The sequence below is a fragment of the Misgurnus anguillicaudatus genome, chromosome 15 (genome assembly GCF_027580225.2).
Source record: "Misgurnus anguillicaudatus chromosome 15, ASM2758022v2, whole genome shotgun sequence".
NCBI lineage: Eukaryota > Metazoa > Chordata > Actinopteri > Cypriniformes > Cobitidae > Misgurnus > Misgurnus anguillicaudatus.
Window position 1 is genome coordinate 19299898 of NC_073351.2, and position 14867 is coordinate 19314764.

General features: G+C 39.3%; 1 protein-coding gene across 1 annotated transcript in view; it reads right to left on the reverse strand.

Annotated features, from left to right (window-relative positions):
* Positions 1-14867, reverse strand: part of pik3c2a (phosphatidylinositol-4-phosphate 3-kinase, catalytic subunit type 2 alpha) — a 46916-nt gene that overhangs the window by 12841 nt on the left and 19208 nt on the right. The window contains exons 5-19 of the mRNA XM_073853564.1: positions 14130-14242; positions 11990-12101; positions 11778-11857; positions 11604-11667; positions 11372-11518; positions 11239-11278; positions 10116-10335; positions 8065-8187; positions 7795-7962; positions 4668-4776; positions 4357-4499; positions 3403-3591; positions 2322-2415; positions 2092-2186; positions 1215-1395 (exon numbers count right to left, since the gene is read on the reverse strand). Coding sequence (XP_073709665.1) covers positions 1215-1395; positions 2092-2186; positions 2322-2415; positions 3403-3591; positions 4357-4499; positions 4668-4776; positions 7795-7962; positions 8065-8187; positions 10116-10335; positions 11239-11278; positions 11372-11518; positions 11604-11667; positions 11778-11857; positions 11990-12101; positions 14130-14242 — 1878 coding nt within the window. The remainder of the gene's footprint in view (positions 1-1214; positions 1396-2091; positions 2187-2321; positions 2416-3402; positions 3592-4356; positions 4500-4667; positions 4777-7794; positions 7963-8064; positions 8188-10115; positions 10336-11238; positions 11279-11371; positions 11519-11603; positions 11668-11777; positions 11858-11989; positions 12102-14129; positions 14243-14867) is intronic.

Consider the following 14867-nt stretch of genomic DNA (forward strand, 5'->3'; position numbering starts at 1 on the left):
TAATGTCACACGCCATCTGCGCAGTGCCACTAAAGTCAAACAAACCTGTTTTCCTAACTAATACACTGCTGATGAGTTGAATATAGACCATTTCAAATGATGTAAACAACACTGGTCCAGAAGCACTTCCTGTTCAGTTTTTTAACACTAGATAAACGTTGGGATAAAATACAACCAGCAGAACATATAGAACTGAGCCAAAAAGTTAAAAAAACATCTTAAAGATAATGATATATGTGTGAAATCACAAACTGAAACAGGAAGTGTTTCTGGACCAGTGTTGTTTACATCTTTTGAAATGGTCTATAGGGAGATGAGGACTGGAGTTGAAAAAACTGTTTAGAAGAACCTCTATATGTCCCGCCTTCCAATTTATAACAAGGAGACTTTGACTGGATTTAATTAAAGTGGGAATGTGCTTTTCCTGTTTAAAACAGGAATAGGGTAAAAATGACTGAAATGGAGTGCTCTTATGCTGCGTTTACACCAACCACGTTTCGGGCGTCAAAATCGCGTCTACCGCGCCTAGTTTGCCGCTTGAACAGTTTGAATGCATTCGCACGTATAGAGCGAAGTAGACGTTCGGAAACAGCAAGCATTTGACGCGCGTCAGAGGCAAACTCCGCTTCTTGTGGGAGGGGCAAGTGCTATGCGGTTGTCTGTTTGCAAGATGGCTGATGTCGATTGTGCATTTATCGAGAAAGTTACCGGTTTGTATTTGGTCACCTTACTATAGGGGGAAAATAAATGGCACGTGACTCAAAAGTGAAATGTGTATTACAACTTACCAGGTTGCCCAATGTCCCCACTGACACTCTTCCAAGCGAGGTCCATTTTATTTCCATCTCCGCTATAGAAATAAGAACTTGTGTGGTATAGCTCCGGGTGACTGCTTACGGACAATATCAAGCGTTGGTTGAATGAGTGACTCCGGGCGGGGCTGCCACCACAGCAGCAAGCAGGCTCCTGATTGGTTAACGCGGTTCAAATGTTTCAAACTCGGGCGTCAGCCGCAAATTTGCGTGAACCGCAAAACTAGACGTGTGAATGAGGTGGAAACGTGTCTTCCTTGCAGCGCCAAACGCCTCATCCACGCCGCGGGACCTCCAGATGAGCGTTAACGCATCTTCACATTGACTTAACATTGAAATCACTCGCGCTTCACGCCTCTACCGCGGTTGGTGTAAACGCAGCATTATGGCAGCCAGGCTTACCTGTCGGGTAGAGCTGCTCGCCTGTCTCACTTTTTCAGCCAGGGCACCCAGAAGCTGCACAAGCTTGGTCTGCTTTTCAAGTTCAGCTCTCAGCCCAGCCCCGCAAAGACACAGCAGCACACCCAGGATACGGTCGTAACGCTGACCAAACGCTGGGTCCTGTACAGCATCCCTCAGCAGCCTGAATCCAAACACACCAAAAACATCTAAATATTACATTCACACAAACGCTTATGTTAAACAGAATATTAATATGAGTAATGTTTAATTAAAAGATACTAGAACATTACGTAAAACTTCCTTTAGGTTACTTTTAAATAATCCTTGCTCGTACTATTAAAGGTGCAGTGTGTAATATATAGAAGGATATCTTGACAGAAATGCAATATAATATACAAAACTACCTTATTATGGGTTTATAAAGACCTATTTATAATGAATCGTTATGTTTTTATTACCTTAGAATGTTTTATCTACATTCCCCTTACGTGGAAGTCGCCATTTTGTGCCACGACATTTCTACAGAAGCCCTGAACTGACAAACTTTTTTGTCTCTGACGATGGTGGCTTCTGGAGCTTCTCTATGCGTTTCAAAAGCGAGGGGTGAGCAGTGGGCTGAGCCATTGGTTGCAATTTGCAACCTCACCACTAGATGCCGCTACGATTTACACACTGCACCTTTAATCCTACTCTTAGATATTCCTAACACCAAAATGATGAATCATAAGAGGGAAACTCAAATTTAGTAGATTCTTGCTGTTTTCCAGGTCAAAAGCGGTTAAGAAACCTAAGGTTTTTGGAGCAATACATGTTTACATTAAAAGTGGACCACCTGGGAAATAACATATGCAATAAAAAATAAAATGGATAACTTTACCAGTAGAGATAATGTGCAATGTTAATATTTCCCAGAGCTCGTGACAACAGAAACATAACCAAGGCACTGTTGAGACGACTTTCGAACTTCACCGCCTACAGAAACAGAAATCGGTAATGCTACATGTTAAACAAACTTGGTGATCTACAGCTCAGCAGAAACAGCAACAGAAAACAAAGGCAACATGTTTACTGAATAAACAACAAGTGTATACAGGTGTATGTGCACACCTGCACCAGCTGAGGAAGATAGTCAGCCAACTCATCGTCACTGCTGCTCTCGATCCAGCTCACAGCGACCTTTCTCACTTCTGTGTCAGCAAACCTGAGGTTAAAAAGAGGGCTTTTTACACAACACTGTTTTCATCTAAAACTTACAACTTGTATGCATTTTGCTCATTCATTTACATGACAGCTGTCTTTCGGAGGCCTGCAAATGCAAACTTTTTAAAGGGGCAATAAGTAGGATTTACCCCCATCTAGTGGTGAAATTGTATTTTGCATTCAAACGAACAGTGCTTTCTAGCGCCTCCCCTTTCCAAATGAGTGTTGCAACTATGGAAGCCGTTATGTAATCGCTGATCTCCAGCTGGTTCACGTGTTCTGAATAAAAACTCCTTGTGGAAACGCGTTGCTAGGCAAGTGCTTTTTAACAATATTAATGCTATTATAGTTTATGGCGGAACGATATGGATGCCTCCTTGGACTTACCCGTTCAATGTAAGTAAAAAGGAGAAATTCTAAGCTTACAAAGAAAAGTCAGATCACTGGCAGAGATCATATGACACCGACAAGGACATATTTATGAATAAAGACATTGATTTTGATTAATAAAGCACTTAAAATCCTACTTATTGCCCCTTTAAAATGGATTTGCAAGTTTTTGAAAATGCTATCATCTGCATGCAAACTATAAAAAATGTGTTAATTTGTGAAAAGGGTGATGTCATGTGCATGCATATTATTTGTGTACACACATTGTGGGACATTGACAGCCTACCAGCCTGGCATGGATAATACAGTACTTTTAGTAATTTTCATGGATCTGGGTGAATGGGGATCATTTGGAAAACATTGTGGCCTTTATGCAAAACATTTTGAATATAAAGAGGAACCCTTTTTCATTTTAAGCACACTGTTGTTGTGTAAATCTCTTCTTAGGACCACTATTTCAGTGATACAGTTATGTTAGGGATAGAGCGAAAGACAGAAGATATATATATATATATATATATATATATATATATATATATATATATATATATATATATATATATAAAAATCAGATGAAAGACATAATCAAGATACATACTTTGATTCAAGGAGCTCCAGGGCTGAAACAGGAGACAGAGGGGGCCAGTTATGGAGAAGCGAGTGGATCTCTCCCATACTGCCCCAGTCCCAGCTGGGTGCACTGGCCAAGATTTTGGGTAGGCTATATTCATAGTCTCGGCAATGATACCTCTGGTCCCACAGCAGCTGCTTGTCTGCTCGTGTCAGCCTGGTGAAAAGCATGCTGGGTCATTTTAAAAGTAGACCTAAAAGTAGAGCTGCACACGCTCTAACAGGATAACCTACAACCTATAAAATAAAGAGTTATTTCTAATCCACAGGAAATAAGTCACACCTCTTAAACGTGTCTGCAAATGTGCAGTCACGCTGGGAGCTCTGCAGCTGTTGGCACTTGGTGGGCATTCAGAGATACTTGTATATACACACAGATGAATGTGGAAAGCTGCCCACAGTCCGAGCGTTGTTTGGCTGTCGTAAAGCTGACTGAGCTGTCTGTTAGAGATGCATCTTAAGCAAACATACTAAACAAGGCCCAACAACGGACTGCTTTTCAGCTCGAAATTCAATGGCGAGTTATTCTGTATCTACCATCAGGCATGCAGTTCAAGTCAGATTATACAGAAAGCGTCAGTTTGCTAGCTTTACAAACAGTCATCGGAAAAGAATTCATATCAGATTGAATAGCTCTCTATGGCTTCATGCACACAGTAAGTTTTTGACAACTGAAGATGTGACTAAAGTACAGGTGTCCACATTCAATTCTAAACTATTTCTGGCACCTTCCACTTTCATTTTATAGAGTATCCAATAAAAAAATCTTCTGGATCTGTCCAGTTTACTTTTTATTTACTTAAACCAAAGCCTGAAACCTAAGCTTACCTAAAACTTTAAAACTATTCTTTTGCAAGCACTGGTATTTCCTTCGGGAAGTACATGTCTAGATTAATCAATAAGCTTTTTAATCCAAACGTACCCGAAAGCAGATGCTATTCCACATAGCTTCTCTATCTCTCTCCGATCTCCTGGATCTAGTGACTCTAGAGACTGTGGATCTGGGCAGCCATTCTCCTGAGGACCAACATAAAGCACGTCCACTGCTGGACTCGGGAAGTCAACCTGTGGGTGGCAAGATAAACAGTTTAAAATCAATATATGGTAATGAGGTGCAATTGACTATGCGTTTGTACAGGTTACACAGCGGAGTAAAAGAAACCAAAGCTTTGTAAATGGACATGGATGGAGAGAATGAAAATAAGACAGCTAATGAAAAAACAAATGAAGAACCTGCAGTATGATCCTCTCTGTAAGATTCTTCACTTTGCCTGCAGCTCCGGGCTGAAGGTTTTGAGGTGATGTCCACAAACTCAGCAGCACTGTGCCTCTTGACAGAACCCTGAAAAACACCAATATCAGAAACTCTGTCATTACGCTAAACATATATTACACAAATATAAGTGAAATATATATATCGTCGCTGTCCGATGAAAATCACGTATGTTCATTTTGCCGATTTTGAGATTTTTCAACAGATTGAATGTCCAGGTTCATTTCCGTATACAGTATGCGTCACATACCTAAATGGCCAATGAAAACTTGTGAAATCATGTTATCTGATTTTCACGTATACCCATTTGGTGTCAAAGCTGTCAATCACGCCGCATATCTTCCGCCTGTGAAGCATCTCGCCGGTCTCGTAAAGTTTCATCGAAGCTCAGCACTGGATATAGCCGAATAAACATGACAATGACTTTCCTTCATTGAGGTAAACGTTTCCCCCATAAGCCAGACGATCATCTAGGAGTGACTTAATTACGGTAGGACTGTACAAACAAAGTATCTGTCTAGCATAGTGTGATTTATGCTGGGGATGTCCCCACCACTTTTTGAAAGCATTTGGTTAAAATGTTCTGAAAAATCAAGCGATGCTTAAGACTGGTTTTGTGGTCTATTGTCACATATGTTGCGTTGTATGCTTATGGTGTGTTTTCTTGTACATATGTAATGAAATTCATTGTAATCATTGACTAAAAGCGCTGCTGGTATGGTGCTTTGGCATTGTTCGGTTGAGCTGGTGTTGCAGGGACTGTTACATGTGTGCAGTCGACAATGTTGAGGGTTTTATGCTGAGTATTTTCTTGTTGTTGACTAGCCTACGCTATGCCCATTTTTGATGCGCCGTTATTCAATATTTTTCCTGTCCTGCAGTAATGTTTTTATCTGATCTTTTGTCCCCACCACTTTTCAACACAAACTGACGCCCCTGTTGTGTAGCATTACCATGTCAGTGTATTGATTCATTGTCCCTTCATAGTTTGCAAGATACATTTAGTAAATGTATAATTAATATTAAATAAAGTAAGCGTTTTTAACTAAGACGTGGGCTATTTAATGAACTGAGCGTATTCATCTGTCAATACGAAACGCGACTTGGCCATTCTAATTAATGATCGGAAGAACGCGTATCGATCAAAGTTACTGTAAAATATGCACGCATGTCCATTTAAACTCAATTTTGGTTAAATGTGGATTATATCATGACACTGGCAAGAATATGGTTACATGTAAATATGCCGTACCAAGTATGACAACGCTACATTCAACTGCTTTTGATATACAGTGTTTTTTTCACTTTCTGAAAAGTAACCGTTTTGGACATACGTGAGTTTCATCGGGCAGCGACGATATATATATATGAAAGTTACAACTTCTCCCAACTCTAACGTTGGGTTCACACCAGCCGCGTTTGAGGCGTCAAATTCGCGTCTACCGCGTCTAGTTTGCAGCTTGAACATTTTGCGTTTGCTTGCTTCATTCGTGCGTGAAATTCTAGTCATTGAGACATTCACGCAGAAACTTGTGTCATGGGAGGGACTTCTGCAACTTCGCTCGCTTCCTTTAATCACGTCACTACTAGAGCAAGCTCCGGATTGGTTAACGTGGCGCTTTTTTTCGCCAAAGTTCTAATTTTTCAACTCCTGGGGCATTTACCCTCTCATATGTTGTTACAAACCTGTATACATTTCTTTGTTTTGATGAAAACAAAGGAATATATTTTAAGAAGCCCCATTGACTTCTATAGTATTCTTTTCCTACTATAGAAGTTGTGGGGCCTCTGATCGGTTTAGTTACAAACATTCCTTAAAATGTCTTCCTTTGTTTTCATCATAAAGACATTTATACAGGTTTGTAACAACATGAGAATCAGTAAATGATTCATTTTTGGGAAAACTGTCTCTTTGTTTCTTTTCTTTTAAACACCATACCAGCTTCTAAGGCTTCTAAGATGTTTAAAATGTATTTCCTCTAAAAATCTTAAAACCATGTTTGGATTCACTTGATTAAAAACCTTTTTAAAAGTATCAACAGAGAAAAAAAGGTTTGAACTGTCCCTTTAAACAAAAAGGTAAATAAGCACAACAATTACTTGTCAACAATGACAAAGCCACACATTAATCTATTCTGCCATTATGGGCGTTGCACAGAAATAAAAAATGTGTGACTCAGAACTTTTGCATTAAACTTATCATATTTATGTGATGACAGCACATTGTTTTGAATATGCATTATACTGCCTAAGCAGGCATGATGTGAAAAGCAGTTTATTTTATATATTTTAAGAAAAATTTTTAGAGCTACTAAGAGCTACACAGCAGACGTTGATGATGGGCTAAGCCCGAAACGTTTGTCTGTATTTCTGCATCTTTGGCCATTGGATTATTTCGGCATAGAATAAATATTTGACATTATTTTGATGACCGTGTGCGGACTAATTTTTGGAGTTACGCACCGGTGTTACCACTTTATTGGACAAGAGGCGCGGACGCAATCACTTCACACGTGTTATTTTGTGACTGGTTGAGAAATGTTCCATGGGTGTTGATTATTTTTTGTAAACCACACACCTAACTTGTCAAATGTCCCAAAATAGGCACCAGAGCAATGCCCGCGGCAACCGCGGTATAAGGGGAACAATTGACTCCGGGTCCTTTGAATTATGTAAGGGATAATTGACGACGGGCCATTGAATTATAAGAAAATAATGCACACCCACGGTGCAATGCACCGCTTTACACCGCAGGTGTGCATTATTTTCAAATAATTCAAAGGACCGGAGTCAATTATTCCTCTTATACCACGGTTACCACAAACATTGCTCTGGTGCCTATTTTTAAGACATTTGACAAGTTAGGTGTGCGGTTATCAGAAGTTAATGCATACTCACGGAACATTTCTCAGCCAATGAGAATACAGCATTCAACAGACCCGTGGTATAATTGAAAATAATGCACACCCGCGGTGTAAAGGCAATTACCACTTTGGGTGTGCATTATTTTCGAACAATTCAACAGCCCGTCGTCAATTATTCCTTACTCAAAGGTTGGCAAATGTGAGGTAACGTTTTATGCCTTACCGCCTGAAATCAAACAGAGGCATGGACACTTTTCCCAAAAACTCCGGACCCTTTCGTTGCTTGTTGACATCTGGTGAGTTGTTGGCGTTCTGGTTGGGGACCCCATAGAGAGAAAGACTCAACATGGCTTCCAGTGGTAACAGAGCCACCGAAATAGGGAAGTTTATCCTACACAGACAAAGGAAGTTGTCACCATAAGAATAGCCTGAGTCTGCTGTAATTTCCCTTTAATTCTAAAAATTCCACACATTTAGGTGCTAGCGCACTTACAATTCGTCCCATTTGATGTGGTAGAAGAAACTCTTGTATGTTCCTACTTTTTTGGACTGGACAGGCTTGAAGAGGTTCTTGCCGTTGTGTGTCGGGGCACACATCAGGTAGTATTTTTCAAAACTGGAAAACAGGAAAGATCAATTACACTATGGCACGTACAGTACAGAAAGGAAACCCAGGCCTGTTAGGTTTACACTGATCTGATGCCTACAATGTAAATTAACCAAAACGGTGTGTACACTATTAATATTAAAAAGTGTTTAAAATTGATGGGTGCACGGTAACCGCAATTTTTTAATGTGGTTACTCAAGTACTTTGCACAAATGTTTAGCCTTCTTTTGGTTTCTGTACCCTCATTTGAAATGTCAACATAGATGTGGCTCTCATACAATGGTTCTGCAACAAGTCATAGGCAACCAAAGTTCAGATATTTTTAGATATTTGATTTCTTTTGTTGTGCTTTGTGCAAGTATATCATACAGTAATACTATAATGGCGCTTTTCCATTGCATAACCCCCCACGGTTTGGTTTGGGTCAGCTTAATTTTGGGGGGCTTTCCCACTAGGTGCAGTACGTAGTACCCAATACTTTTTTAGTACCACCTGGGTTGGGGTTCCAAGGGAGCCAAGTTGATACCAAAACGTGACGCGAAAACACTGTAGATCACTGATTGGTCTGAGAGATTGTCACTACCAGTCTCATTGCTATAATGTAAAAGATAAGCTTTACCTTCATGCTAGCTTGCCCTGTCACGAGTAAACCTGTTGTCATTTGTGCTCTGCTATAAGTTCCCGAACTCCCTTTTAGCAATAAAAAACATCCACAGGTTGAGAATCAGGAACACCATAACAGTTTTTTTCCAGACTTGCAGTTTGTGACCGTGGGGGTACTACTATGCAATAGAAAAGCGCCATAAATATGCCTTAAAGGTCCCATATTATGCAAAATCCACTTTGACAAGGTGTTTGGACATAAATGTGTGTTGGCAGTGTGTGTGAGCACGACCACCCTAAAATGAAAAAAAAAAAAATCCACCCACTCCTCCTTTTCAAATCGCCAATAAACCAAAGCAGTCTCATTAGACATGCTGTTTTGATTCTCTTGTTAATGTGATGTCACACTGATAAAGCCCTGCCTACAGCCATTGACTGACTAGTTAATTTTCCCCAAAAGCTTTTCTGTATTTGTAAAAGCATTAATGCAGCTAAAGATATTATTGTCCCAGACTGTATTCACAGGAATCTGATCTATTTTTTTAAACTGAAAGCCGTAGCTCATTTAGCACTTTTGTTGCCGCCCAAATAGGGGCATTTTGGACATGCTATAACAAATGGGGTATTCCGAGCGGAAACCTCACAGACACATTCTAGACACACCTAAAACCTATATAACATCTTGTAAAAATAGGCATAAAATATTTTCTCGCAACCCTGCTCTGTATACCTACTATATACAGCTCAGTAGGGAAGTCACAGTCAAGTCTAATTCAGTCACAGCACATAAGTGCTGCTGTTAAGTGGTGATAAATACAGGCAGAGATAAAGGGTGGAACACTGTTGTCCAATCAGCAAAAGCTTAAAAAGATTAGCTTCGACATCAACAATCTAGCATTCACCTAAGCTTGATAATGAATGTGCACATCAACATCATGATCCAACATCATCAACTTTAACAACAGATTTTATTTTTCTATCCAAGCAATGACTTATATGACTAACAGCACTGTGGCCATTCAGAGTGGGCTAAAACATCACATAACCACGCACAATAGAGCAGACGTGTTTATATAAGTAATTAAAGATATGTATGTTGATTGCTTAAAAAATTACTTTAATTATCAAGCAGAAAATACCAGCAAAACAAATAAAGCATTCTTGGCATTGAGCCATTATAGCCATTACAGTGCTTATTTAAAATGTAAGAATCCATTATTCCATAACAGGAAGGGTAAATGGATTTCATATAAACACAGAATCTCAAGGTATGTTGTTTGCATTATTTAAACTATAATAATAGTTAAGACTTGCTTCAGAAAGCTTATCTCACCTGCTGACCCAGGCTGCAGGAATGCCATGCACAGCAAACAGGGTGAACTGTAGGTGCTCTGTGGTGCCAGACGCCTCTCTGCTGTCCCTCTCACCCTCCATGTTCTCTTCCATAGTGCAAGTGGGGGTAATCGGGCAGAAAGAGCGCAGGTAGAGCTTAGCGAGGTCATATATAGCGTCTGTGAGCGCTGCTAAACTCTCCTCCACTGGGCTTGCATAACCTGAGGGGTCACAGGATGCAGAATAAAGCATATGTGAAGACACAGACAAAAGAGTTAAAGGACAAGTTCGGTATTTTACACATAAAGCCCTGTTTTCAGATTGTTTATGATGAAATAAAGACGGTTTTGACTGAAATTTGGACATATGATGCTGGCATTAGAATTTTCGGGTGTTTGTTGTATCAGCCCCCACCTCTACAATGGCTGTATAAGTGCACTGGAACAATGCTTCCTAAAATGCATTAAACTTTAGTTTACATAGACGTGAAACTCACCGAGTGGTCAGGGGTGTGATATGCTCACACAAAAATCGCTGCAAAAGACGCATTCCAAGAGGTTTTATCGTAGTTTTTGTCCAACTCCATTGACTTGTATTAGATGTGCTGTGAGGTACGGTATTACTCCGCGGCGGGAACTTTGTTTGTATTCTTGCAAATGGCAAAGGCGGATTATCGCCACCAACTGGGCTGGAGTGTCTATTATTCAAGCTCTCAACAGAAGAATATACGGGTGTGAGGCGTTTGGAGAAATAGGTCCACACGTTTACAACGAATGGTAGAAGCATCTTTTGCAGCGATTTTTGTGTGAGCATATCAGTGAACACCTCTGACCACTCGGTGAGTTTCACGTCTTTGTAAACGAAAGTTTAATGCATTTAGGAAGGATTGTTCCAGTGCACCCATACAGCCATTGTAGAGGTGTGGGCTGATACAACAGAAAATGAAAATTCTCGAGCCAGCATCATATGTCCAAATTTCAGTCAAAACCGTTCTATTTCATCATAAACAATCTGAAAACAGGGCTTTAAGTGTAAAATACCGAACTTGTCCTTTAAATACCATTTTAATTGTTATTTGTGTCAATTTATTTGATTGCTTTAGCAATTAAGCAATATTTACTTACCATTAGCTGAAGATGTAGAAGCAGATCCTGCGGCACCAGCCTGTCAGTATAAACAGGATTTTTGATCACATATGCAAACAGACATAAAAACGCAACTAGAAATTGCTTTGTTTTACACTGAAAGATCTCTGACCTCTGGAGAACGTGTTCGAGGGAGATTTACAGAGCGCTTGAGTCTCTTGATGGCATCAGTGATGGCCGGTGTCTCGATTTCACCCAAAGCACAGCATAGACTTTTAACAGACTGAACCACAAGGTCCACTGTTTTATACTGTGTGCTCTAACAAGACAGAAAAACAGTAAGTGAGACATTAAACATTGAAATTACTGCAGCAAAAATATATTTCTTCGTTTTCACACAGTACCTCACTCTGAAGGCAGATATTGACTTGCTTATGATAGGCCTCAATGTATTCAGCAAGTCCCTCTCTAAAGAACAAAAAACGTTCAAAGGAATGAGAAAAATCAACCAGCACAATCAGCTACAGGCTCGTGCCTTTCTTGGCCTTTAGTAAGACGGAAGATAAGCACATTCCTACCTCGTGATTGTCTCTTTAAACGGCCTCTCCACCAGGCCGAGATATTTCTCCACGTCTATAGGGGAGGCATCGTCTTCTCCCTGTTAGCGCACACACATACAGAGCATTTCTAATTACTATTCTTATAGACAAATACTACTTTTATAATTCCTTTACAATGTCAAGTTGTAATAAATGAAAGGTTATTTATTCATTTAGCTCTTTACTCTTACCGTTCTTGCTAAATCTCTTCTCATTGTACTAAGGAAAAGGAGCTGAAGTTTGATCTCCGTCTCCCACTTTCTGCAGTTCTGCACATACTCGTGGCTGCCCAAACTGTGTTTATTCTGTGGGATAATGTTAAAGATCATTATTTTAATTTTTTTGTCTCCAAATGACTCTGAATACATATAGAACAGGCATGTGATTGGCCAAGGACAAAAAAATAAGGAAGGAACCCGACACCAGAACCCCCCAATAAAATACAAATCAAGAAATTACAAGCATATAAAAACAAATAAAGTAAGGTCTAACAGTAGTGTTAAATATAATTAATCTTTTTAAAGTTACAGAAGTGATTTTCCTTTTTTTTCTTCCCTTAAGCATCTCTTATAAGAGGAATTGCCCCTTTAAGACCGGATAAGCACGGATCCATACAGAAAATTAAAAGTTGCGATTTTCTACCAAAATCAGATGTGCCACATCTGATTTTGGTAGAAAATCGCAACTTTTAATTTTCTGTCGCTCTTAGTACACGATGTAACTACAGAAGAGTCAAGTTTTAAATAGGAAAATTATTGAAACTCTTTGGTTATTTTTTAGCACGATGCTAATGGTCTAATCAGATTCAACGAATAATGCTAAGCTATTCTAAAAACGGTGCCGCCAGACCCGGAGATCAACTGAATGGATTCCAAAACGGTAAAAATCAAATGTTTAACTCTAGGGGAGCTGGAAAATGAGCATATTTTCAAAAAAAGTGAAGTGTCCCCTTAAAGGAATAGTCTTCTCATTTTCAATATTAAACTATGTTATTACCTTAACTTAGAATTGTTGATACATCCCTCTATCATCTGTGTGCGTGCACGTAAGTGCTGGAGCTTGGTGGTACAAAATAAAACGTAGCGCTTTTCTAAGCGGATTTAAAAGAGGAACTATATTGTATGGCGTAATAGCACTTTTGGGAGTACTTCGACTCGCCTGAAAAGTCCGCTCCCCTTCTCCCTCTCATAATGGGAGAGGGAGGGTGTTACTGCGCCGAGTCGAAGTACTCACAAAAGTGCTATTACGCCATAAAATGTAGCTCCTCTTTTAAATCCGCGTAGAAAAGCGCTACGTTTTATTTTGTACCACCAAACTTGCTCGTATAACTACTCGTCTTAAATAGGAAAAACGTTGATGTGTTTGGTCACTTCTAACTTTATCTCTGATTGGTACCATTGAATGAATGAGGCTAAGCTAAATGCTATCGAAGCGTCGCAGCGCGCTCCAGCGCTTACGTGCACGCACACAGATGATAGAGGGATGTATCAACTCTTCTTAGTTAAGGTAATAACATAGTTTAATATTGAAAATGAGTAGACTATTCCTTTAACTTCTCTTAATTTTATTTCAATAACAGCACTTCAAAGGTATGCAAATGTGTTGTGGCACTGAATATAAAAAATATTTTCAAAATCTTTTGTGGTTAGTGGAACTGTAGAAAATTATGTAAATGCACACAAAAACAAATTATTTATGCAAAAATCTAAACTTTAAGTTTCTAAAGTTTAAATGCGCTATCATGAGGATAAGAAAGATTCCTGTTTTTAAAAGATACGAACAAGACAAAAAATGTTCCAGAAAGCAAAACAAAAACAACCGAAAAATAATTTGACACTGTACTCTGCAACCCATTCCAGTGAATCCAGGAGAAGTGTTCTGGGTGACTATGTGTGTTGGACATCCAGAGGAGTCTCATTTATAATAATTTCTTGTATCAACTTGCCACGGTCAAACAAGGACAAGAGAGTCAGCAAAAAAACAGACACCAAGGAACAAAAACAACACAAAGAGAAATGAAAAGCTTTAAAGCTGTGGAACATTGCTGTAATACAGTGAACTCAGAATACAAAAAACCCCACAGTAACTAAGGGAGGATGCAATGCATTAAAGAAACTCAATTCTTCCTAAAGCTCAGGAGGAATTTTCTGTGCCCCATTCCCTCTGTTCCTTATTAGGACAAGCAATCCCTCCCTCGACAATGTTTGTTTTGCTCTTTCAATAGTGTGGGTGAAAAGAAAACTTTTTCAGACACTATTTAAGTAAAATGGTCCCCTTCAGAGGACCTGTTTATAAAATAATATTGCATGACGCACAAAACGTAAGACTTACTTCTGTAGAACCTCGTCCTGCCCGCAGACCTTGAGAACATAGCTGCTGATGTCCACCTGGTTCAGGTCATCATGGACCCAACACAAAGCCTGCATAATAAGCAGGTCTACTGGAGAACTCACTAGAAATACAGAGAAAATGTGAAGGATAAGAAATGTACCTTAACCTTGAAAATTCTCTTTATTAAAGATATCAAGGTTATAAATTTTTTACCAACGTTCTTTACGTTATGTGAGATGATTTTATGTAAAACACAGTAAATCACTTTAAAGTGACAAAATTAGGGTTTTCACAAGTAGGGTGATATATATTGATACTTTAAGTTGAAAAAAGTGTGGCATGTACATGAATCTAAGAAAATGACAGCAAGTACGTGTTTTGAGTTTTTCAACTTTAAAATATTTAACACAAATCAAAATCCAGTGCCTATGTGTAAACATACAAAACCAGGCCTCATTTAAGTTCATGTAAGGCATTTCCGGCAGACGGTAATTTATTCCATATTGCACAGTAAACGGCAACTTATAGTCCAGGGACACAACAGCCCAAAACATTTGGGAGAAATTAGAGGGCATTCAAGCAAGATGCATTTCAAACAGCTATACGCTGTAAGCATTTTAATGTAACATCCACAACACATCTAGCAAATATGTAGTGCACAACACACATAACCAACAGGTGACCAAATAATGCAAATGTGTACAAATTCACACTCCAAAGTTTGCATGTTAAGTGTCT